General features: G+C 46.3%; 1 protein-coding gene across 4 annotated transcripts in view; it reads right to left on the minus strand.

The window, feature by feature from the left end:
* Positions 1–25,801, minus strand: part of TRIM66 (tripartite motif containing 66) — a 56,104-nt gene that overhangs the window by 22,753 nt on the left and 7,550 nt on the right. For all 4 annotated transcript variants that reach the window (XM_029209711.1, XM_029209714.1, XM_029209713.1 and 1 more), the window contains exons 3-9: positions 8,802–8,906; positions 7,197–7,344; positions 6,157–6,289; positions 5,736–5,852; positions 4,035–4,149; positions 3,349–3,495; positions 1,113–1,230 (exon numbers count right to left, since the gene is read on the minus strand). In XM_029209711.1, the coding sequence (XP_029065544.1) occupies positions 1,113–1,230; positions 3,349–3,495; positions 4,035–4,149; positions 5,736–5,852; positions 6,157–6,289; positions 7,197–7,344; positions 8,802–8,810 (787 nt within the window). In that variant the 5' untranslated portion in view covers positions 8,811–8,906. The remainder of the gene's footprint in view (positions 1–1,112; positions 1,231–3,348; positions 3,496–4,034; positions 4,150–5,735; positions 5,853–6,156; positions 6,290–7,196; positions 7,345–8,801; positions 8,907–25,801) is intronic.

Consider the following 25,801-nt stretch of genomic DNA (forward strand, 5'->3'; position numbering starts at 1 on the left):
TCAAAGAGCACCTACTTCTTTTTTAACAGAATAGCCCAAGAGAGACTCAGACCAAAAAAAATCAACACTGGGGGAGAAGAAGGAGTGTGTTGGAAAGTGGCAAAGGAGATTCATCCCCAGGACAAATGAGCAAGTCTTCAAATATGGTTCTGGGGAACTGTGTGTTGGGCAAGTAGGATGGAAGAGAGTGGGGAAGCTCTAACACCAGCGTCAATGCCAGGCGCCAGTGCTGCGGACTGAGGCCCCTGGGCCCTCATACATGAGTAGATGATATCCATTGCTGTTTCAGGCTAACGGCTCCTTCAGCTCATCTGAGGCTTATTTGGGGAAGACCAAGTGTCTTGAGGGCAGGAGGTGTGTTTTATTCACCTTTGGTCACTTGGTGGCCAGGGTGGGGCCTGACTCAGAGCAGGTGCTCACCAAAGGTCTGTTGAATTAAATCAAAAGGGTAAGGGAAGCAAAAAATAAACCTAAATATATCATTTATCGCTCTGTTAAGTTCAAAACACTTTCACTGAGAATAACAGCCCGGATGAAGGTAGCAGTTGGCCATTAGTTTAACAAACCTACCATTAGGTTGTCAACACAGGCACAACTTCAAGTTGTCTACATTCTGCCTTAAGACTGAATGCCAGCAAGTTATTGCAGCAGGGAAGAAAAATGCACAAGGTCATGAATTATCTGCTTATATCTCAACTCCAAAGGACATGTGTGACACTGTCTGTCTCCTCTCTGTGTCGCTGAAATATCTCTGTTTGTGCCCACACACATGTGTACTGCCATACGGCATTCTGGAGAGTAGGGCCACTGTCTTGTCTCCTCTTCTAGCAATGAAAACAAGGGAAGAGGGACATTCATGCAGAATAGGAAGCTCAGATCTCAGCTGGTCCTGTTACAAAAGTCCTGTATTGCCATTGCTATTTATGCTATCAACTCTCGCCACCCCCACCCCAACCCTACCCTCATCACCCCCAGTCATTCAGGTTTGCTCTGGCAGTCTCAGGGAGTGCTTTCTCTTGGGCATATGCTGATCTACCCAGTAAGCTAAGCAGATGGTCTATATGTGTTCTTGGCAATCATGCACAGGCCCACAGAGTAGGCCCTGGGCTCACCAAGGGAAGCCAGCTGCTTGGTCCAGAAGTTAGGCTCCCAGGTGAATCTAATACTCCAAGGGGAACCAGAGTCTGTGTTACAATTGGTCTCCAGCAATCGCTGCATCTGAAACACAATCTGACAACAGCACCAAAGGTCATTTCTTTGGGCATCTTGTGCCTGAATGACAACACCCTCTCCCTCGCTCTTTGGACAAGTTGAAGGCCAAAGTCCTGGCTGTTTAGCCTGTGGTCCTCCCCCATATGCTTGCTTATTTCCTTACACCTTAGTATCTTCACATTCCTCCGCTTTCCCCCACCCCTACTGATCCCCTTCTTCTTACTGAGGCTTATGGAAAGCCTACATTCTTATCTCTTCCAGGCCTCAAATGATTTTAATTCTCCCTCAGAATATCACTTGCCTGGAAGCCTCTCAAGAGTGTTCCTTTCATTCTACCATAATCTCACGTGAAAAGCCAATGGGGTCAGACGTTCTCTGAGTTCCCCATAGCTGTCCTTCCATCCACTTGTAAAACTCCATTACATCCTAGTCAACTGCCCTCTTCCTCCCTCATCCCTTTCACCTATCTCCTATCGCTAACTCTCCCACTTATCTAGGACTTTGGCAAGTATCCAGCTGCCCTGACAACATCTGTCCTAAGCAGCATCTTGGCCTCTTACTTCCTTGATCTCTTTAATGTAAATCACCTTCACCTCTCTTTTCAGTTCACTCACCATATCTAGACCATTTTCATCATCTAGAACCATTCTACCTATGAGGCCTTAAACTCCAACAACCTACCCCCTGATCATAACCAGCTCTCACTCTTTCTGAGCATGCTCTTCAGCCTCATTGGACTCCCCAAGCCCTGCTCCCTCAGTCCATAGGGTCGTCCCAGCTTTCCATCATTTTCAGTAACAATGTCACTAGTGCCCTAGTTCCCTTCCCATCCCCAATGTCTGGCCTTGGGTCAATCCAGCCATCCCAAAGCCATGTTATCTGGGGTCGCCACACTGATGATTACCCTCAGGGGTACTCTTCAGTCTTTCTTTACTTCTCTCCTCAATGTCATTTACCCAATGCCTAACCCTCTCATTATCACCTCCTACTTCACAGAGGGTGAAAAAACCCATAAAAGACAATTTCCCTCAAACTTGTATCCCTCCTATCTCCAAACTTAACTACATTATATTGACACCTTCCTGTCCTCTGATCTCAGAGGAAAGGAGTGCCTCTTGTTTAAGGTCAACCAGTTCACTCTAGATCCCACTTCTTTCTGCCCTTCCAGTATGCTTCCTCTACCACACATCTCTTCTACCTTCAACAACTTCTCCCAAATAAAGATGTGCAAATGTCTTCCTTACTTTAAAAAAGTATTCCAACCCTGTCTCCTTCTCAAGCTACCTTCTTATTTCCCTTCTTTTCACTTCTGTCTCTACTTCCTCACCTCCCATCCTCAGCTTCCTCATTCTAGCTTTTGACCCTTCTACTTTGTGGGAATGTCTTCCAAAAGATTACCAGGGACCTCCTGATTCCCAGACCTCAAGGCTTCGCTTCACTACTCATGTCCCTTCACCTATGTAGCAATGATAACATTGATTACTTAAAATGTGAAACTCTGTTAATTTCTGTGCACCACACTCTCCTATTTCTCCTCTCACCTCTGATGCTTGCTTCTCACCTCTTTCACTCATCTTCTTCCTCTGTCTATGTGAAAATGACGGCATTTCCCTGGGCTCCAGATTTGTTCTTCTCTTCTTCCTTCACACACTCTTCCAATATCACTGATATCCCAGTGACTCCCACATCTCTCTCTCTCTAACCCTGACTTTTCTTCTGACTTCTGGACCCATCTATCAAAGCAGATTTGGGACAGCTCCCTTTAGATGCCCTATAGGCACCTTCGCTTCAACATATCCAAACATAAACCCCATCAACATCCTTCAAAATTCTTGCTTCTTTTCCTGGGGATCACCACCCTCCCAAGCCCAACACTTCAATGTCATCCTCAACTCCTCCTTTCCTCTTAGGTCCCATTTAAACCCAAATAACTTCCTATGGAATGTTCAGCACACTGCTAGTATTAATGCCTGGATCCATGACCTAAGACAGAACTACAGAACTTCCCAGCTGAGTTGCTTGGAGGAAGGCAGGTCTATTCCAGCACCTGGGTCCTTTGCACTGTGGGGTTTGGTCAAAGATGGTTTTCACTTACTAACCCAAAGTCAGTGATTGAGGAGTGGGAGTTCTTCTTACCAGCTCTTTGCTGAAAAGGAAAGGGATGCTGGTTTTGCTGCAGACAGCCCAATTAATGAAATTCTGCACATGCTCAAATTGACGGTTGAGAACCATGATGCTCTGCAACTGCTGCTCCAGCTTCCGCTTCCTTTCATTAGTAATGCCCTGGTTACGAAGGGAGAAGACAGAGTCCCTGATCCTGTTCTTGGACTGCAGGCCACATGCTTGGGAAGTCTGGTGGTCTGTGTGTATCAGTGTAAACACAGATGGAATCAGATGAAACTGCACTGAGAGGAGGACATGGGCTGCTGAGGGATGGAGGGAGGGAGGGAGACAGGGTAGGTAGGCTTTATGGTACAAACATGGAATGGCTAATAAATGAATGAGAAAATGAATGGGTGTCTGCATCTCTTGGGCATAGCTTGTTTCATGTCTCTTTCAAGGCTACAACCCTGCATAGTCCAGGAAGGCAGTTGCCTTACTGCCACAGCATTAATGGGAGTTTGATCTGATTCTCTAGCCCTTAATGAGCCAACTTCCCAAAATTAGACTGGACATTGTAAGATACAGGGAGCAGCAGAGAGCTATGGAAACTACACATCTGAATTCTAGCCCAGGCATCTCTGAGCCCTGAGACAAGGTTGATATGTGCCTGGTTTCTGCCCCAGGGAGAGAACAGAACCCATCCATCTGCTCACATATACCTCCAGCTCCTCTATGAGCCCATTGGCCTGTTTGTTCAGCTCGTTCATCAGAGCCATCTTGGCCATTTTGATCTGGTTTTCCACCTTCCTGTGCTGATGCTTCACCTCAAAAATCCTGTGAACAACAGGATGAGACAGAGCATGGTGAGCCCTTCCCCCCAGGCCTATGAGGGCCTACAGACAGCAAATGTTAAGAGCCTACAGTGTGGAGGCCGCATACTGAGATCAGGGCCCACCAGGTACCAAATGTAAAGAAACAAGAACCTTCCTCCACCACCCATCCCACTCTTTGTACAACCCAGCCCACTTGATCTAAATGGGACAATGGCCCAAAGTTCGTCGCAGTTTTCTCTAGGTAAACTGCAGGGCCACGCCCAGGTCAACCCAGTAGCTCACCAGTTCGCAAAGCACTAGAGGCAGGACAGAGAGAGTGAGTACAGATATGACTTCATGTAAACAGCGTCACTAAACAGCGTCATGCAGTAAAATGAGCGTAGGTAGAGACAGAAAGTAGACTAATGGTTGCCAAGTGCTGGGGATGTTGCACAGCGAATGGGGAGTGACTACTAATGTGTATGGGGTTTCTTTTTAGGGTGATAAAAAGGGTCTTTCAAAAGTAGACAGTAGGGGACTTCCCTGGTGGTCCAGTGGTTAAGAATCCACCTGCCAATGCAGGGGACAAGGGTTTGAGTCCTGGCCCGGGAAGATCCCACATGCCGCGGAGCAACTAAGCCCGTGCGCCACAACTACTGAGCCCGTGCGCCTAGAGCCTGTGCTCTGCAACAAGAGAAGCCACCACAATGAGAAGCCCACACACCACAACAGAGTAGCTCCCGCTTGCTGCAACTGGAGAAAGCCCATGCGCAGCAATGAAGACCCAACACAGCTAAAAATAAATATATTTATATATTTAAAAAAAACATAGACAGTAATAATGGTTGTATAACTCTATGAATATGCAAAAAAACTCACTGAATTGTACATTTTAAAAGGGCAATTTTATGGTATATAAATTATACATAAAGTCATTAAAGCCATTTAAAAAAGCCATTAAAAAAAAACAAACATGGGCTTTGAAGCCACATAGACCTAGCTTCTAAACCCAGCTCAGTCTCTGACTAGCTGTGTGATCTCAGACAAGTCACCTAACCTCTCTGAACCTTAGCCTCCTCATCAGTAGAATGGAGATAACCCCAACTCAAAGAATTATAAGAATTGATCAAAATGATGCATGCATGATGCCCAACCCAGTGCCTGTCGTGATGATCTCTCAGTACATACTTATTTCTCTTTCCACAGAAAATACAGATGATTTCATGTCATGCGTAGGTTTATATGGAAAACACTGGGAAAGGGGTGATAAAGGGTAGATTGCCACTGACTTGTACCCACATGATAAGCAGCACTCTCTTCCCCAATATCTACTCTGTGCCCTTGTTCTTAAGCACCTACCTTTGGCTAGTTCATGGCCACTTTCGGAAGGCATGTACTTTAGCCCAGGCTCACTGTGATCATCCTGACCTAGCTTGGCCCCATTCACCAAGTGATGACCCAAAACTCCCTCCCTGGCACTGAGACCTCTAAGGTCAGGTATGCCAATGTCCGCATGTCTTCCTTATAAGTACTCCATCCTAGTACTGTGACCCAGGATGAGAGGGAACAGAGCATTTCCAGTGCTGGCAAGGGGCTAGCCGATGTTACCTGTCCTCAATTTGCTTTGCAGATGTCTGTAGACTAGATTTCTTATGCGCCACCTGTGTAGTCACACTTTCCAGAAGCATCCTCTGGTTTTGCAAAACTTCTTCAAGATGTCTACACCTAGAGTAGGAGGCAGAGAAAAAGCTGAGGAGGACTGAGTCTTATTCTGAGCACGCCAGCCAAGTGAGAATCCCCACAGTGCATTGTCTCAGCCAGGTCCATGGAGGCTGGGGTTACATGTAGTGAGTCAGAGACTCCTGGCCCTTCAGGCCTTCTCCAGAGAAAGCCCACAACAGGAACAGGGAAAAACTTCAGCCCAGGGGCTGAAGGTTGGCTTGAGCAGGGAGAGGATTCTGAAGTACTGGGAGCCCAGCGCTCTCATAGGTAGAGTCCAGAGCCCTCCCAGGTCCCCTTTGGGCCCCACCTGTGCTCTTTGTGCTCCACCATGAGGCAGCTATGGCATGTGAGCACATCACAGGTCTCGCAGAATAGCTTGAGCACTTCCTGTGTGTGTAGAGGACAGTACAAGGCGAAGTCTCCAGAACCACCATTCACTCCTGCCAGAGAAGATGGAGAAAGTGGGCTTCTCTTGCTCAGGAAGACCTCTTAGTTTAAGTTCCACTGAGCAACCCTCAGCCCTCTATGGACACAGGGAAGACACAGAGCTTGGAGGGAAGGTGGTACCAAGTAAGGGAGGCCTCTCTCTGGGCCAGTGAGGTTCCAGAAACACAAGGAGGAAGGCAGGCTTAGACTGGCTGGATTTGCCCATCTGTCCAGAAATAACTGGCCATCAAGCCCCAGGCATCCCACCACCTGGTGAGCCTGAGGAAGGGGCTTGCTACCTGCTGCACATGGATCTCCTGCAGAATAGTGAGTCCTCTAAAACTCAACCTAAATCTCCTCATTAACCAGGATTCTGTTATGGTGAGGCTGAAACAAGCTACCCAACCTTGCCAGGCTCCAGACCAGATCACATGGGTCATGAACTTTGGTTCCTGTCTGACGAAGGTAAAACCCTTCTCACAGTTCGAGGGCCTTGAGAAAAGACTTTCAAGAAGACTGTCACTTAAAACAGATGGTGCTGGATGGATAAATGGACAAACCCTGATACAGGCTGCTGAATTAATCAAGTAACTAAACAGAAGTGAGGGCCGTTTGCTTGAAACAGAGGTGAAAGATAGGGAACTCAATTACCTTCCGTGGTAATTCGAGACTATTCCTCCCTGCACTGCCTCACCCACCCTCACCCACGCCCCCGCTGCCCCCCCAGCAGGGAGAGCCTAGAGTGAGTTTACACTGTGATGTGACTCTGCAGGGGACAGCTTTCCTTCAGGAAAGGCTCTGAGACCACCCCTACTCTCACCCCCAGCAGGGAAACGAGGTCAGAGAGCTATTCTCCAAAGATTCTATGGTTTGCTACTACTTAAGTGCATGTGAGCTAGTGGAGAGGGTGAGGAGTGATACCTGGAGATCCCTTCTGGGTCCGGGGAAAGAGTGGGCCCCCAGGGGCAGGGCCATGCCGGTGCTCCTCCGTGCAGGAGCTGCACAGCCAGCGGTTGCAGTAGGTACAGAGGATGTGTGCCGCCCTCTTCTCCTTGCACTCGGAGCAGTTCTAGAGGTAGAGAGTTCTGGAATTACTGACAGTATCTTCATCACTTGGGCCTGCTTTTATGAGTGGTAAATACTCTAGGCACTGGGGTCCTGCAGGGCTGTTCCTCCACTATTTTGGAGTGCAGTCAATTCTGGAGAGCTGCCTGGGAGTGACGTGCAGGGGCGTGTGAGGGAAAGCGCCCTTTGTGACTAAGAGTACTGCCCTCAGGAGCTATTCACACAAGTCCTGGGCTGCAGCTGAGGATCCGCAGATGAACAAGGCAAGGATCTGCTCTCAAGGTACACACAGCCTGGACGGGATGGCAGACATTCGGTGGGTAATGCTGTGATGAAAGGATGCACCGAGTGCTAAGGAAGCAAAGAGAGGTTTCCAGGAGTTCCATCCAGAAGCAGCCAGGAAAGGTTCCATAAAGAGGTGACATTTGAGTTGGATACTGAATGACAAGTAGAAGTTCACCAGGCAGACAAGGGAGGAAAATGGAAAGCACAGGCGAAAGGGAAAACTGCAATGTGCCTATGGAGAGGAAGAAGCCGCAGCTGTATGAGTACACAAAAAGATGATCATACACAGCCGGGAAAAAGTGAGACGGACCAACTCTCAGAGCTGTGTTTCCACTGCTGCGGCTTGCCAGGACCAAGAATCCCTAGCCTTCTTCTAGTACAAACGTTCATTCATTTGGTCAGCAAATATCATGCAGGGCTGATATAAAAGGTGGAGAAGAAGAAAAATTAGTCTGTCTGTGCCTGAATAATACAGGCCACCAAACTGATGTGGATCCTGACAGCTCTGTCCTCACACTGGGATCTGACAAACCCACAGCAAGAAAAAGAAAAAAGAGGAGAAATACAAGTTTTACTGACCAAACTATGAATTCTTTGAGGGTAGAGACATGGGTCTCTGTCTTCCTAGCACCCAGGCCCTGGCATATCAGACATTCAGTAAGAATTTAATACAGGTGCAAGTAAGTAAAACGGCAAATGAATAAAATGTAGTGGGCAAGGATACCCCAGTGGAGAAAGGAACAGAAGGGACACCAGTCAGTAAGTGCTGTGAAATTTCAGAAACTCAGGCATTAGTTGTTAAATATAAGCATAATTGATGAACCCATTTAACCCAGGCTGGTGCATGAGCTTCAACTCAGTGCGCCGGGGTGGGTGGAGGGTGGGGAATAAAAGCTTAGTACCCATAGTTTTCAGTAAGAGCTATAAGAGAGAGAAAACACCCCAATTTTGCTTCCCCAACTGAAACATTTTGGTTCTCTTCTGGATAGAAGTATGGATGGATGGATAGATGGATGGATGGATAGGTGGATGGATGGATGGATGGATGGATGAGTAGGCAAACTGGTGGAAGGGTAACAAGTCAGATGGAGTGATGGGTGGACAGACAGACTTATGGACAGGGGTCCCATAGATTTCTGAACAGGATCAGCTGTTTCTTTGCTTGTCCTGACTTACCCTGGCCATCTTGGATTGCTCAGAAGAAAAGCACTGCAGCAAAAAAATGTTCAGTTACATCCCTGGTAAGGTATTCTCGCTTACACCCAGGACAGGAGATGAGCTCTGGGAGAAGGTGGGAAAGATAGCAAAGTCAGGGCAACATTGCAGATTATACATAACATAGGACCTAGACACAAGGCTTTCTAATACACAACACCAAGGTATGTACCAATACCACTTGTGCCAAAATGAAATATGTTTGACGCCATAGCCTGCACTTACCATCTAGGTGCTCTGGACATGACCATCCAATTAGCGGCCTGCCCTACAGAACTTCCCACATCCTCATCTTTGCCTGGTCCTACATTCCTTTCCTCCCTACAAGCCATGTTACTAGAGGCCCAACCCTGCTCCACTTCTGATAATCAGGTGCCTTCCTGCTGCTCCCACTCTGCATTCCACAGCCCTGAGAGCCTAGTTCCCACTACTGGCTAAGTTCAAAGGGGTCAGTTTAGCCCAGGGCACAGCTCCAGCCATTTACATTACTGTGTAGTAGAATCACTTTAAAGATCTCAAAGCTAGAGCTTCCAAGAAGGTTCTAGCCAGAGAAAGGCAAGGACTCCCGTGCCTGCTCATCTAGGAGGTATTCTTCTCTTGTTACAACCAATACCAATTGGTCTGCCTCTGGGGCTCAAAGAGGTTTTGCTGGGCCTTCTCCACCCAGTCCATGTTGGGTGCGCCACATATATGTGTGTTTCACCCGTGAACATGAACATCTTGTCCTACTCCCCTCTCCCCAGAGGAATGCAGCAGTCTCCAACACATTCATCAGCATGGTGGACTCCTGAACTATATAAGCAGCATGACACTGCCACCCTGGAGATTGTAGTACTTCAGGTCCACCCCACTGGCACTCAGCCCACTGGGTACAAGGAGATGAGCTTCCTGAGAAGGGCCAGGTGCCTGCGCCCAGGGATGAGGACAACCTGAAAAGCGGCTGGCTATGCCAGTGCATGCAGCAATACCACCACAGTCTTCTCTGCCCCATATCACCAAAATGATACAATGGCAGTTGCTCTAGACTTGCAGGCACACAGACTTAAGCCCAAACACTAGGTCTACCACTCAGCGACCTTGGTTGGGCAAGTCACTTAGTCTCACTTAACTCCTCCGTGCCCCAGTTTCTTCATATGTAAAATAGAAAGGAAAAACAGGAGTGGCTATGAGGACTGAATTAAACAATACTTGAGAATTCACATGATCTTCCATGAATGTTGACTTTGAATTCAAAAGATTTCTCATATCCCATTCATGGTAGGGCAATAACCTCAATTATCAACTCTCCCAGGTGATGAAGTCAGATAGTCTGAGAGGGAGATTGAAAAAGTGGTCACAAATTCTCCTCCTCCCTGTGTCCATGCCTTGCAATCCTATCCATTAAAAGTGGAGTCTTCTCTATCCTTTGAAGCTAGGCTGCCCTCATGACCCGTTTTGGCCAACAGAATGCAGCAAAAATGACACTAAGTTCTAAGCCCAGACCTCAAGTGGCTTTATATGACTCTGCTCTCGCTCTCAGAACTCTAAGACTGCCACATGAACAACCCCAGGTTAGACTGCTGGAAGATGAGAAACCATGTGGAGAGAGGCCTCAGTTGTCTCAGGTATCCCACCTGCAGCCGTCACAAACCAGGTAGCCCCAACTGACCCACCAGCTGAACACAGACATGGGTAAGCACAGCAGAGATTAGCCAAGCCAAGCCCAGCCCAGAAGAACTACCAAGAGCATCCCAGCCCAAACCCTCAACCTGTAGAATCATAAATAAAGCTTGGTTGTTGTTTTAACCACTAAGTTTTGGAGTGGTTTTTTATGCAGCAAAAGATAACTGATATATTCTGGAAAAATCAAAATCTACAAAATCATGCAAAATAATATTTTAATACTCTTCTTTCCCCCACCTACCACTCCGCTCCCCTGCCCCGCAAAAAACCCCTCCCCTAGCCTCCACAGAGCCATGGACTTTAATGACAGAACTGGATCTGCAATCTCCTAGATACTCTCCTGCCTGTCAAGAACAGTGGCCCGTGGTGGAGAAGGATGCTCTCTACAGGTGGCATCATCCAGGGGAATCACGTGACTGTCCCTCCCTACCACCTGGCTGCCCAGGGAAGATCCTCCTCATCTACTCCCAGGTCAGAAATGCTTTTCTAATTGTTGGAAATAATTTCCACAAGGTTTCCGACTCCCTGGTACCAGATGCTCAAACATTTGTCATAGTCATACAGCCTCATTATCAGCATGAGAAAGAGAGAAATAACTGAATAGATCAGACAAGGCCTCATCACACATCCTGTACCTCCCCTGGCCTTAAAGACCGAAATCCTCAGCTTGTCACTCAAGGCCCTTTCTGAGTTGGCCTTAACTCTCTCTAGTCTCATCTCTAGCTTCACCTGCCACACACCCTATGTCCTTGCCATGCCAAATACCTCTGCTATCCCTAAATGCACCAAACCTTTGCATAACTCTATGTTTGTGAAAGTGAATGTTCCCTCTCCCTAAAACACTCTTTCTTGCTGCCCCACTCCTTTTCAGATAAACTCCTATTCAACCTTCCAAGCTTGTTCAAATGTTCTACCTTTGAGAAGCAGTGTTGATTTCCCTTAGGAAGAGTTAATTATTCCCTCTTCAGGGTTCCCACAGCATCCTGAACATCCTTCTAGTACAACAAATATCACATTGCCTTTTAACTATCTGTTCATATGTCTACATACAAAAATAATCCACAATTTGAGACTAAAAGATATTGCATGATTTTTATGTTTCTTGTGGGTTTGAGTATTCCAAGTGTGTTCCTTGCAGTCACAGCCAATGAAAGTAGTCAAAAGCCATTTGGAAGTTTTCGGGGTGGTGGAAAAAACCAGCCCAGGAAAATAAAGGAATCAGGTCTGATCCAGAGCAGAGGTGTGGGGCTTGGGAAAGGCTGTGAACTGGGAGATGTGGGTTCCAGGCCCAGGACTGTCACTAACTGTGCAACCTTAGGTAAGCGACCCCTTTTCTCTGAACTGTACTTTCTACACCCTTAAATGAGGGGAATGGGAATAGAAGGGAAGTATGGATTATCCAACCCTCCTCCTCTGCCTACTGCAACCAGGCTTCAGAAATATTTCCCTGGGCAAGATGGGAAGGGACAGACAGCCACCCTTGTCAGCAAGTCAGGGACAGGCTTGTGGCTGAGGGGGGCCTGGATCTAAGACCTCCTCCAGTCTGAACAGGGGCTGCTGCAGCAGACAGCAGGGCTGGAGAACCGTGGCGGTGATACACACAGGTACCAGGGCGACTGTGGGGACCAGAGTGGACACAGAGGACGTGGGCTCTCTTTGTGTCACAACTTTTGCCCAGAAATTCTTATGTTCCCTCAGAAGGTCCCTAACCCCCATAGAGCTGTGTCAACCTTGAGCTCTTTGTTTTTTAAAGAGGATTCCCCATTTTTCAATGAGGATACCAAAACAAAGTTTTTTTTAGACAATTGGAATACATGAACTCTTAGGGCTGTGGATATACATAAAATGACCTAACATCAGCTTACAATATTTAACATTAATTTAGTTTTTAATACATATTTAAATCACATATTACATAAAATATTATTTAGATATATTGCTTTTTTCTTTCTACTTGAATTATTCAAGCAACAGCATTGAGCTTTTATTTCATACAGAAGAACATCAATTCTGAGAAATGCAGGACCAGGGCCCAGGGGCCACACAACCATCCCCAAAGCGGGTGGGCTTCTGCTTCCAGAATGAAGAACACACAGGCACCAGAGGTTCTCTGAAAACTGAAGATGTTCAATCCATCTGTCACAAGAGTGAGCACTTCTGGTCCCTGGGAGGTATGGGACAAATTATTCTTTTACCACCACTCCCTATATTAGGCACTTTACATGTCTTATATAATCGTCAAACCATCTCTTAGAGGTAGGCATTGTCCCCATTTCATAGTTGGATAGACTGAGGCTCCAAGAAGTTGTCACCTACCAAAGATCATAGAAAGCAGAGGCAGAGCTACAACTGGAGCCCAAGTCTGTCCACCTCTAAAACTCAGCCCTGTCCACTATGCTATACTCTTCTCTAATTCAAGTGTAAATAAACAAGGTAATTTTATTTTAATTAACTAAATGATTTGATTTTAAGTAAAATGTTCCATAATAATGATCAGACTCTAATGATGACCTGGACCCAGCTTTGAACTTGGAATCGAGAAGGAGCTGGAAGCCAGCCCCAGCTATGCTTAAAGTTTTAAGAAATATGATCTTTGAGAAAAGGCAAATGAAGCAGAGTTTTTCTGCCTAGAAAAAATAAATCTGGGGGCAGTTTCATTCTACAGATCAGTGGTTCTCAAACTTTGTTACATATTTGAATCATATGAGGTACTTTTAAACATCCTGATGTCCAGTCCACACCCCATATCAATTAAATCAGAGTTTCAGGAGGTAGGAGCCAGGCATCAGTATTTTTTAAAATTCCCCAGGTGAGGGGACTCCCTGGTGGCGCAGTGGTTGAGAGTCCGCCTGCCGGTGCAGGGGACACGGGTTCGGGCCCTGGCCCGGGAGTACCCCACTTGCTGCGGAGCGGCTGAGCCCACGCGCCACAGCTGCTGAGCCCGCACGCGTAGAGCCCAGGCTTTACAAGAGAAGCCACCACAGTGAGGGGCCCCCGTACCTGTTCTCTGCCACTAGAGAAAGCCCATGCCCAGCAATGAGGACCCAACGCAGCCATAAATAAATAAATAAATAAATTTATTTTAAAAAATTCCCCAGGTGATTACAATGTACAACCAAGTTTGAGGACCAGTGCCAAAGAGAGAGTACCCCTTTCCCCTGTGGCTGAGCCGGATAGACCTGCCCCCTGTATCATGCAGCTGAGAAAGGCAAGCTCACCCAGTTTCAAAGAGGCTCCAACAAGTTAAGGAAGACTCTGAATGCAGCCGTCATGTATTTCCCCTCTGGCAGAGAAGAGAAAAGGGCAGATGCCCAACAGACAGAAGGGTGTCCTGATACCTAGGTACCCTGGGGGTTGGTGGGGAATTGGAGGACACCTTTTGCGTCCCCTAACTCCCAGCTTCACTGAAGGACCCATGAGCAGGCTTAGGGTGCAGCCTGAGGTTTGGCACTACAACGACTGCTGCTGGGGCCTAGAGAGTGTGCTGAGCCCAGGACTTAGTGAGGCAGCAAGGGAGGTGGGTCAAGACTAGGTAGTCCACCCTTAGACATGAAAGGCAGCGCCAAGACAACCTGGGCATGGGGCTGGGGTGGGAGAGAAATCCCAAGGAGGTCTCAGAAAACTAGCATGGGTCAGCTCAGCACACCAGGTCGGGACACATGCACATAAGCCCGAGCTCAGTGCTAAGCAACACTCTGAGGGTTAAAAAGCCCTTCATTCTAGAGCTCTTGTCCAGGGCTCCGTGAAACTTTGCCGCTGGGGCCCAAGCTCTGACTCCAGTAGAGCAGTGGCATCATCTGGAGAAGACTGATGCTCCACTGCCAGCTCTCACCTGTAGAACCAAAGCTGGACAAACCCAGCTTCCAGACCTAGCTTTTTCCACTGTTCATCTACCCAGTTCCCTCATCAGAAAGATGGTGACACAGAGGCCCAGAAAGAGGGAGGGACATAGCTAAAAACCACAGATCCTTGTAAATCACAGGTGGCACCTTGAAACACTGAGCAGTCCCTGATTACCTCTGTCAGGGGTATGCCTCTATCAGACACTATGCAAGGAGAAAAAACACTCCAGTTATATTCTCTGGCAGGCTGGCCATCCTCACTAACCATTCCTGCCCTCCCACCCAAGGCAACCCCAGGGTACGGGGCATCAGCTAAGGCCCCCACCACACAAGCCCCCGAAGCCTTCCTCTAGCCCATAGCTCAGAGCAGCACCGCCTTTGAGAAACACGTTGCACCCACTCCCCAGATGCCCAGACCCTGCTAGAAAGACAGATTTCGATCCTAAGGTGATTCTACTCCTGCCCCTGGCTGCCAGCAGGCTTACCTGTGGGGCCTGCTGCCCTGTGATTAGAGCAACACCTGGGGGAGAAGTCAGAAGAGCGACAGGTGAGACCACCACAGGTCCCAGAGGATGGTGCTTACCAAGCGCCCAGGAACGCCCACCCTGCACTCTGCAGCCAGCTGGGCTGCAGGGCCTAAGCCTCAGGGAGCTGGGTGCGGGGTGGGGAAGGGGGAGCAGCCTGGGTCCTCTCCTCCTGTCCCTGATGCAACCTCAGCCAGGGCTGCACTTCTCCAGCTCACCTGAGACGCTTCTGCAAGAAAGGGCTTGGTTGACTCCTCCTGTTCCTGTTTATCTCGAAGGCTCTGCAGTATTTTTCCCAAACTGAACAGCGAGAGGGAGACCTCAAAGAGGCGACTCTTCCTAGCTGCATCTCCTTCCTAATCCTCTGGGTGCCTTGGAACAGAAGCTCAGAAGGAAGAAAACGAGATTTTCAACTTTCAGGAACTAGCTCTGTCGCCCTCTGCATAGCTCAGGAGGCCATCACTCTCAGCCTTTTAGGACTCGATCCAAAAATCCTTCAGCCCTCCATGTTCCCCAAAATGACAGTGCTCACGTGTGGCTGGAACCTGCCCCGATCCGGCAGCTCATTTAAATAGAGCTCATCACAACAACAGTGTTGGTAGAGAAGTGAGTAGCTGCAGGGCCCTGGGGACCCCCTGTTTATACGTAGGAAGAATGATGCAATCTGGGTATCAAAATAGCAATCCAGAATGGAATAACAGGCTCACGCAGCAGCGGTGCCTGCACAGCCAGAGCTCAACTTGACACACTCTGTCAGCCCCACACTACTGCAGCACGCAGATGCCAGGCACACACTCTCACCACAGCATTTTAAAAATCAGCAGGAGCCCGAGAGAGCCCTCCATGCCCCCGGCGCTAAAGGAGGGTGGGGGTGAGGGGGCTTCGACAGACATTAAAGTCTGTCTCCTACACACTCACCTGCTCCTGCCACTTCACCTGAAGTCCTTATCCTGTGATGTCACAGTCAGTTGCCATAGTGACCAATTGTCCGTCACAGCGGAGGATTAGGACTTCAGATGGAGAAGACACACATTTATAATGCACAGCGGTCCTGAGAGGTGTCCCTCGGCAGCTAACTCTACCCCTCCCCCCAGGGAGACACAGTCACACACAAGCTGGGAGAGAAAGAGGAAGGAAAAACAGGGTCAGGTTAGAGGAAAGATATTAGGATGGGGCAAGACTACGAGTCCAGGATAATTGCTAAAGCCCAGAGTACAGGCAAATTTCAAGAGCACAGAGGGGAAGCGACAGGGAATGAACTTGGAAAGACTGGCAGTAGAGTAAGTGCCTGAAGAGCCCTGGATTCTAAGCCAAGAGGCTTGACATTTATCCTAAAAGCAAAGGCCACCCAAAAAGGTTCTGGCTTTATGACTATCTTGATGGACTGGAGATTGGGGGTGGGGGTGGGGCAGGGAGAAGGCTTGTCCAGTTAAGGATTAATGGGATCCTGAATGAGGGTAGAAGTGGAAAAAAAAGGGACAGAAGAGTTGTTTCAAAGAGAACCAAGAGGACATGACCAAAGTAGGATGCTGAAGGGAGTGGTGGTGTGTGAAGGAAAAAGGGTCACATGGATGGGCTGCCATGAACAGAGATAGGTAACAGGAGGAGGAAGAGGGCAGTTGCCAAATCTTATCGTACCTGTATCCTACTTTCTCTGGCATCCATTCCTTCTTAAAAGGATCAGGCCTCATTCTGCCTTGCTGGACCAATGATTCACAAATCTGTAAGGTTTGTTAGAAATCCCAAATCTACCAAATCCAAATCTCTTGGGTGTGGGTACAGGACCAGGAATCTATGTTTTTAGCAAGTTTCCCAAATAATTCTTAGGCATCCACACCAGCACTGGTTCAAGGACCAGTAATCAGGAACCAGTGGCCTGGACAACTACAGTAGCTTCCTAGCAGGTCTTACTGCATCCAGTCTTGTCTCCTCCATTCATTCTTCTCAGGAAACCAGAAAGACTTTTCAGAAATACAGATTTGATTACATTCCACTGACCCAAAACTTTCAGTGGCTCCCCACTGTCTACTGAGTAGCCTAAATTGGTCAAGACCCTTCTGTTTGGAAAGGAAATTTGGCTCTAAATTTCCTTTCCAAACAGAGTTCCTACTTCTCTCCTTCAAGCAATCCTATATTCCAACCAAAGTTAACGCCCTTCTGTTCCTCCTGCCCTCTCCTCCCTGTGCCTCATGCTAACACTATCCCCTACCTGTGATTCCCTTTCATATTTTTCTGGCCCTGCCTGGCTCCTACACAGCTATTCCTACTTGATGCCACCCACAAGTTCAAATCCACCCAATTTCCCCAGGCAGAGCCTAAAACAGGGGTCAGAAAACTACAGCTCACCTGTTTTTGTAAATAAACTTTTATTAGAACACAGTCATGCGCATTCATTTCCATACTGTCTATGACTGCTTTTGTGCCGCAGTGGCAGAGTTGAGTAGTTGTAACAGAGCCTCTATGACCTGCAGAGCCCCAAATACTTTCTATCTAGTCCTTTACAGAAAAGGTTTGCTGACCCCCGAACTAAAGCAACAGCTACTTTGTTTAGTCTCTCCCTTTGAGGTTCCATTCTGGTAATGGGGATCCTGCTTATTCCCAAGTCAACTCCCATCCCTGTGTGCTCTAGTTCTGCTAACTGGTTCACATTTGAGCTAGAACTTCAGTTTGGGGTAGGATGTAACAAACAAGGAAAGGACATTTCAGAAGGGGGGAACACCATAAACAGAGGATTACAGATGACAAAATACGAGGCCCCTCAGGGAATGAGTGATAAAGCTAGCCCATGCAGAGGAATGACAGGTGAGGCTCTAAAATTAGCATGGGGTCAGACTGGGAAGAGCCTTAAAGGCCATGCTAAGCTTCTGTTCTGAACTGCAAGCAATTAGGAGCCCTTTAGGTAGCTAGAAATTCAAGCTCAGGATAGGAGAGAGTGATCAGAGTTGAAGCTAGAGGATTTGGGAGCATAATCCACAAAGGCAATAGGTGAAGTAAGGTCAGGCAGGGGGATCCAGGGACTGTGCGGCAGGAACAGGTAGCAGATCTAAGCCAAGAGTCAGAATCTGGGCATAAGAGCCAGGTGACAGATTGAAGCTGGAGATGGATGATCCACAGCCTTCAGAGTCCATGCTCCTAGGAACCACCTGACTGTGAAGTAAGCTTTCTGTGTCAAGAAAGTACCCATAGTGGAATGCAGAAGGTATGGGTAGGATGACCCTGGATTCATCTCTTCTGATAGAGTGGCACCTTTATCTCTTTTCACTTCCTATCTCAAGAGTCAACCCAAGGGCTGATGCACTGACATACTCCATGCAAAGCCACTGTCTCCATTTCCAACTGGGCCTGGACAGAGGACCAGTGGGGGAACCAAGGGCAGCACCCTACTCTAGGTCTGTGGTTCCTACTGTCCCTGAAGCCCAGACAAGCTCCAGATTGGCAGGCAAGGGAGCCGGGTTTTTTTTCTGGCTCTCTGTAAGTGACCAATTACGTGACATTCAGCAGAATTCTAGAAATTTCTGGAATCCTGATGTCCCATTTATTCAATGAGGGGTTAGAGATATACTCTAAGGGCCTTTCCTGCTCTCCAGCCATCATAGCAGTTAACCAATGACTGGTCCCTCTTGAGTGAGAGTTCCCGCAGACAAGAGGCCCCTCCAAGACCCTGTCCATCAATCACATCTACCTTGAACTCCCTCCCTAGCTATAGCTTTCCAAGTAGTGCCAGCAGCAGCAAGCACATCCCCCAAAACACTGCCTGCCTCCTTCCCGTCACCAGGGGAATTGCTCTCCCAGTAACGGCTCTGAGGTACCAGTGCTACTCCCAGGGCCCTAGAGAGCCAATTAAGGTGGGGAAACTGTTCATGAACTGAAAAACCACCCTGCTGATAGGCTCTGGAGCTCCAGCTTCTGCACCTGCTGCACACCCAGCTCAGCCCAGCTCAGCAACCTGCCCTCCACCTGGGAAACTTGGGTCACTGCCCACAACAGATCCCACAATAGTTGCACACACTGTTCACCACCTGAAGTGAGCAAATAGCAGTCACCTCGCCTGCCAAGCTCCTGGTGCTGGGCTCTCATCCCCTCTACCTCCCACTCTCACCCCAGGCCATTAGAGCCCCTCCAGCTGAGCTGCTCATTAAGATAAGTATCATTTCCCTCTCTGACTCTGAGGTTGTAACATCTTGCATCAGGTCCCTCTCTTTGGATCTTCCCAAATCCCCAAGGCCTGCCCACTGAGGAACAGAGATTGCTCTCCCTTTCAGCATTTGTAGTTCTCAAGGGATATGCTGTTACCCACCACTAGCTTCAGGAAGCAGGAGGCTATGGTGGTTATTTGGTGTTCTTAGAGCTCTTCAAGTCCAGTCCCAGAGAATACCCAGGATCACCTAGTCAGTTAGTGCTAGAGTCCAGACCGAGCTCCAGGGCCCATGACTTCCAGACCAGGGCTCTGCCCATATGTAGACTGCATCATCCACACTGAGACTGGGAAAATTAAGATACTAAACAAAGAGATTCTGGAATCTGGACCTCAGAATCAAGGTCTCCCATCTAGGATATGTCTTTTAGTAGATTTGAAGAGAAAGAATAATGTTCCTTTTATTCACATGGGGAAGGAAATATTCAAGTAATGGCCTTCCTCCCCTAAAACAACACATAAAACCATAGGAGCCCTGAGAATTCTGAAGACAGATCCAGCACATAGTAAACAGTTTCAGGCATGCCAGCTTCCTTCAGAGCTTGCTACACTTATTTAAAGTATCACTTGGGGACTCAATGGCCAACTTTCCACGTAGAATTTGACCTGGGACCATTTTCAAATAGGCTTAAAAGCAAACAGTCCCAAGAAGATATTCTCATTGGCTGAGTAGATCCGTTTCCAATATCCAGCCTTTCTGGAGCCTTCCACTCCAGTCATCCCACAGCACAGCTAAGACATTGTGTGCTCAGCATACTACTGCCTTTGCTTTGGTCCCCATCATCAGCTACCTTACAGGGTTGTTGTGAAGTTTAGAAAAGGTAATACAGGCATAAGCGCTCGGTACAGCATCTGCCAGCCAGAAGGCGCTTGATAAATGTGTTTTGCACCTCACAACTTGAGGACTAGAAAGGGGCAGTGTCATAAGTGAAAAAAGTTTTCCTTCCAGGCAAGAGCCATGGGAGATCTTTGTGGGTCCACTGATTAAATCATTTGTTCAATAAATATTCACTTAGGCCCTCGTCCTGTGTCAGGTTCTATGGCTGTGGCATTGTAGAGATGAAAGACACAGCCCAGGTGAATGAGATGCCCACCTCACTCCCTCCCCCAGTGCTGAGCCCCACTGCAAACATGCAGGCCTGGTGAGGCTCCACTGAGGGATCAGAGTTGAAAACCAGCTGGACAGACACTGGGCCCAGGCACAGCCCCTCTTCCATTCAACTCAGCAACTTCTCAGTTCTGCCCAGCAACCAGCAGGAATAGATTTATGGAAATGGACTCATCCCCATGCAATGTGGCCGCAACTGGCTGGAAGCGTTGATGCTAAGGACCTATTTAATTTGTCAGTCTCTATCCATCTCCCCTGCCAACCCTCTACCTATTCCCATATTTAACTTTTGAAAGCCCCAGATTGGCAGAAATAGGATAAGCCTTTTAGCAAGTCTGTACTCCTACTCTGCTGGATAAAGTGGCAGTGCTAAAAGCTCTTTCCAAAGAACCAAACTCCCAAAGCATGGCTTCTCAAATTACAACAGGAATCTAAGTTCAGGTATCGGGTATCTCACTGGACTTCCCAGAGATAGGTGACATCTCTGCTTTTCATCAGTCAGCTCATTTGAGTGCCATTCTTTTAGTCCTTCAGAAAACATTCAGTGAGCAACTGATATCCACCAGTCCTTGTGCATGGAAAATCTCCCAGAGGTATTGCTCCTTTGCCTAAACTTTAAACAGTCTTCTCTTCACATTCTTACCACACTGTATTATTATCATCTGTTTAGTTATCTGCCCTTCAATAAAATATGAGTTCCTTGAAGGCAAGGGCCCTGTCTTCTCATCTCTGCACCCTAAATGCCACAGGGCCTGGTACATAAAAGTCAATAACTACCTGTGAAGGAGACTGACATACAAACCAACAAATACCACACAGCATAGAATCCTAAAACCTCCAGGTAGCAGAGGAAGCTTATTCCACTCTGATCCACAAATGCAAATATGGAAGGTAACAATAGCCTGGCCAGACTGCAGGACATACTAAATAATGTAAGATGCCACATATTCAAGAAATTGCCTCTCTGGTTCCAAGTCAAGCATGTTTGCATCTAACAGATTTTTTTCCACTTCAGTCTCACAAGTTCTAAATAATGGTATTTTTTCACATTTCTTGGTCTCTTACTATATCCTAGGCACAGTACAGAATGTTTCATGTGTCTGTTCTCATTTAATCTTCATAAGAATCCTATAAGTTAATTACTACCATCATCATCCCCATTTTACAGGGAGGAAAACTTACCAAGCTATACAACTACTGTAGTAAGTGGCAGGTAGATTAGGACTCACACTCAGATGCCCAGATATACTGACACCAAAGCTTATGTTTTCATTATCCCTTGCGCTTAGAATAACCTGGCAACAAACACTATGATTCTAATAATTGTCACTAGTATGAATTTAGATTTCTGACTTTAGAGTCAAACATATCCTTGAAACATGCATAATTAGCTCATGTTAAAAATCTTTTATTTTTTAAAGGCATTCTGTTGTGTTTTTTTAAATGTATTTTGTTTATTTATTTGTTTAGGCTGCACCAGGTCTTAGTTGCGGCATGCATGCGGGATCTAGTTCCCGGACCAGGGATCGAACTCGGGCCCCCTGCATTGGGAGCACCGAGTCTTACCCACTGGACCACCAGGGAAGTCCCTAGTTCATGTTAAAAATCTTAAGTGAGGGGCTTCCCTGGTGGTGCAGTGGTTGAGAATCTGCCTGCCAATGCAGGGGACACGGGTTCGAGCCCTGGTCTGGGAAGATCCCACATGCCGGGGAGCAACTAGGCCCGTGAGCCACAACTACTGAGCCTGCGCGTCTGGAGCTTGTGCTCCGCAACAAGAGAGGCCGCGACAGTGAGAGGCCCATGCACCGCAATGAAGAGTGGCCCCCGCTCGCCGCAACTAGAGAAAGCCCACGCACAGAAACGAAGACCCAACACAGCCAAAAATAAATAAATAAATAAATAAATAAATAAAATTTAAAAACATTAAAAAAAAATCTTAAATGAGATCAAAGACCTAAACATAAGAGTCAAAACTATAAAACTCTTAGAAGAAAACGTAGGGGAAAAGCTTTATGACAATGGATTTGGCAATAATTTCCTGGATATGACACCAAAAGCACAGGCTTTTGGAAAAAATAGGTACGTTGGACTTCTTTAAGATTTAAAACTTTCACTATGTTAACAGGACACTATCAACAAAACAAAAGGCAACCCATGGAATGGGAGAAAATATTTGCAAATCATTTATCTGATAAGGGTCTAGTATTGAGAATACATAAAGAACTCAACAACAACAGCAACAACAAAAACCTGATTAAAAAATGGGAAAAACTTGAAACTAACAACACTGTAAATCAACCATACTCCAACAGAAAAATTAAAATTAAAAAAAAGGCAAAACTGAAACTCTATATCATTAAACAACTCCCCGTTCCCTCCTTCCCCCACCCCTTGGCAACCACCGTTCTACTTTCTATCTCTATAAATCTGGCTACTTTAGGTACCTCATGTAAGTAGAATCATAGAGTATTTGTCTTTTTATGGCTGGTTTATTTCAGTTAACATACTGTTCTCAAAGGTCATTCATGTTGTAGCATGTGTCAGAATTTCCTTCCTTATTAAGGCTGAATAATATTTCATTATATGTGTATACCACAATTATTTATCCATTCATCTTTCCATGGACTCTTAGGTTCCTTCTACCTTTTGGCTATTGCAAATAAGGCTGCTATGAACACAGGCATAAAAATATCTCTTCTAGTCCCTGCTTTTAATTACTTTGGGTATATATCCAGAAGTGGAATTGCTGGTAATTGTATACTTAAAATTTTTGAGGAATCACTTTACTGTTCTCCGTGGAGTCTGCACCATTTTATATTCCCACCAACAGTGCACAGGATTCCAATTTCTCCACATCCTCGCAAACACTTATTTTCTGTTCTTTTTTTTAATACTAGCCATCCTAACAGATGTGAGGTGGTACCTCATTATGGTTTTGATTTGTATTTCCCTGAATATTAGTGATAGTAACCATTTTTTCATGTGCTTGCTGGGCATTTGGATATCTTGTTTGGAGAAATGTCTATTCCAAGTTCTTTGCCCAGTTTTTATTTGGGTTGTTTGTTTGTTTTTATTCTTGAGTTGTAAGAGTTCTTTACATATTCTGGATAATAACCCAACAGTGCTGGAACTTTTAAGACATATTTAAGATTCACCTTATTTATACATTTAACTTACTGTATTTCCAAGAGTCCTTTAAGTAATTTAGAATGCTTATTTGCTGGACAATTGAATTATTTTTAAAAATTTAGTTTATAAAAGCCAATATTAACCGTAAATATGTTTAAATATTAATGAAAGGCCCTTTAAAAGTGATTGTTAAATTTGCTATATTTATAAATAGAACAAGATTTGTAAGTTAAAATTAAAAGCTTAAGGAAGAACAAAGTCTAAGTAGTAAGTTTAAAAATCATGTATTAATTTAAAAAATCAAAGTATACAATACCTTTTCTCTACTCTGAACTCTCAACAGAGGCTCAGAGAGCTTAGGTAGCTTGCCCAAGGGTTTAGAGGCCTCGAAATTCAGATCTAAAGACAACTGCAATGCTATAATGCCTCAAAGATAGCCTAGACTTGTGTTACAAATCACTTTGAAAAAACTGCAGACAACAAAACAAACAACAATGATGATGTTTCTAAATGCTGTCAACTTATTTGGCTTTTTCATCCCACGAGTTCATTCAGCAGACGCTCACTGCATCTCTGTTACATGCCCTGTGCTAGAATACTGAAATGAAGGGACTTGGCTCTTGTCTCCAAGGACTTCACAGTTCTCAATGAGATTGTTTCCTAGGAAACCTGACCTTCAGAAGAAAGACAGAAGCTCCTCCCTGCTGGAGGAGGGAGCAGCTTAGATGGTGAATGGTTCATTAGTCAGTGCGAGTCTGTTCAAAATCTGTTCCTGACTGACCCTAGGAGCCCAGCCATTCTCCCCCTGCCTTGGAAGTTCAGTGGGTCAGGACATGTCCTCTCCTTCTGGGGAGTCAGCCAAACCTTGAATCAAAATCTTCCCAGGTTTCTTAGCCTGCCACAAATTTAAGGAAATCCCAAACATGAAAAATCCCAGCTTACAAAACATATATTAAGCATCAAGAGGATTTGCTTTGTCTCACAGATTCCCCAAAGAGTTGCTTTCAGCAATGAGTATCCCTTGGGCTCTTACATTCTGATTCTTTCTACACCTGAAATTCAGTACCTACGAAATGGGAAGAGACCTGTTATATAGAAGGAGGTGAACCTGTGGTATTTTTGTACTTGCCATCTGGGACAGTCCCATGAAGCCCAGCAACCTGCCCTAGCTCCTGGATCAAGCCCTGGAAGCAGTCCTTACAGAGCAAATGCTGACAGGGTAGGAGCCAGGCACCTATATCTTGCACGTCCTGCCGGCATAATGAGCAGATCAGTACCGCCTCTATCTGTCCACTTCCGTGTTTCTGGTCAACTAGAGGTCGCCCCATAAAGCTCACACCTATATCCATGCCCATGCACGTGCCCAGAACCGGGGATTTTCCATTAATATCCTCAAGCGTGAAGCAGTGTGTAGAGCGAGCAAGCTCCACTACCTGTAAGTGAAGCACAAAGCAGAGTGATTTGCTTCTTTGGGGAGGCAGATACTCCTGGACAGGCCAGAAGGGACTCAGAGACCAAGGCCTCAGAAGTCCAGGCTATGTCCCTCTCCAGAACTGGAGGCTCATGCCCTACAACAGGGCACAGACTCAACCTCTCACTTGGGCCCAAAAGACAGTCCAGCATCTCTGCTGTGGAAAACAAAGCCTGGAAGGGTCTGCCAGGTTGTGTGTTTATTACAGGGTTTATTTGCCTTCAAGTGTCCCAGATCTACCTGTGCCTCTCTTTATTAGTGGACAAGCTGGATCCAAGAGTTCATTTTGGAAAAGAGAAGGAAATGTATTAAATGCCAAGTTTATACCAGGTACTTTATATACTTTATCTCCATCCTCACAATTACCCTTGGAGATAGGGACTATGATATTTTTAAAAATTAAATAAAACCATCAGAGACAGGATGAGGAAACTGAGGTTCAGAGAGGTTGGGTAATTGCACAAAAACAGGCAGTAAACAGCAGAATTCAAATTCAAATCCAGGTCATTCTGATTTCAGACTCCATACTCTTAACTGAAATGTTTCTCAAGCTGAGGTCCACACACATGTCCTCAGGAGCTCTCTCCACCAACATTTTTAAATTAGTGTTTCATTCTGATGAGTTTTTTAAAGTATAAATATTCTGGATCATCTATATATTTATCATGATGAGATTTTAGAGGCAGTGTTAAGAGTTAGGATCTAGTTCTTACCAAGCAGTATTACTTTGTCTCAGGCTAATGAGAAGAGAAAGGAGCAGACAATATGTAAATGATGCCCTCCTGCCACATGAAGCTAAAATGAGATTATGGCACGCAATGATGAAAGTTTCACGGTACCTGGAATAGACAAAGGTGGGGGGGAAAGTGGGGCACCATCACTGGGGCACAAGTTTGCCAAACTTAGCCACATCAGGGTGCGCTCGCTTAACCTGTCGTGACAGCTTCCTTTAGCAGCACATCATCTGTGAATGAAGCTAACATTGTCGATTTGATTGTTTTGGTTTCTTATAATTTATAACCTGTATTAG

The sequence above is a fragment of the Monodon monoceros genome, unplaced genomic scaffold, assembly GCF_005190385.1.
Source record: "Monodon monoceros isolate NGI ecotype Baffin Bay Population unplaced genomic scaffold, NGI_Narwhal_1 Super_Scaffold_7, whole genome shotgun sequence".
In the NCBI taxonomy this organism is placed as follows: Eukaryota; Metazoa; Chordata; class Mammalia; order Artiodactyla; family Monodontidae; genus Monodon; species Monodon monoceros.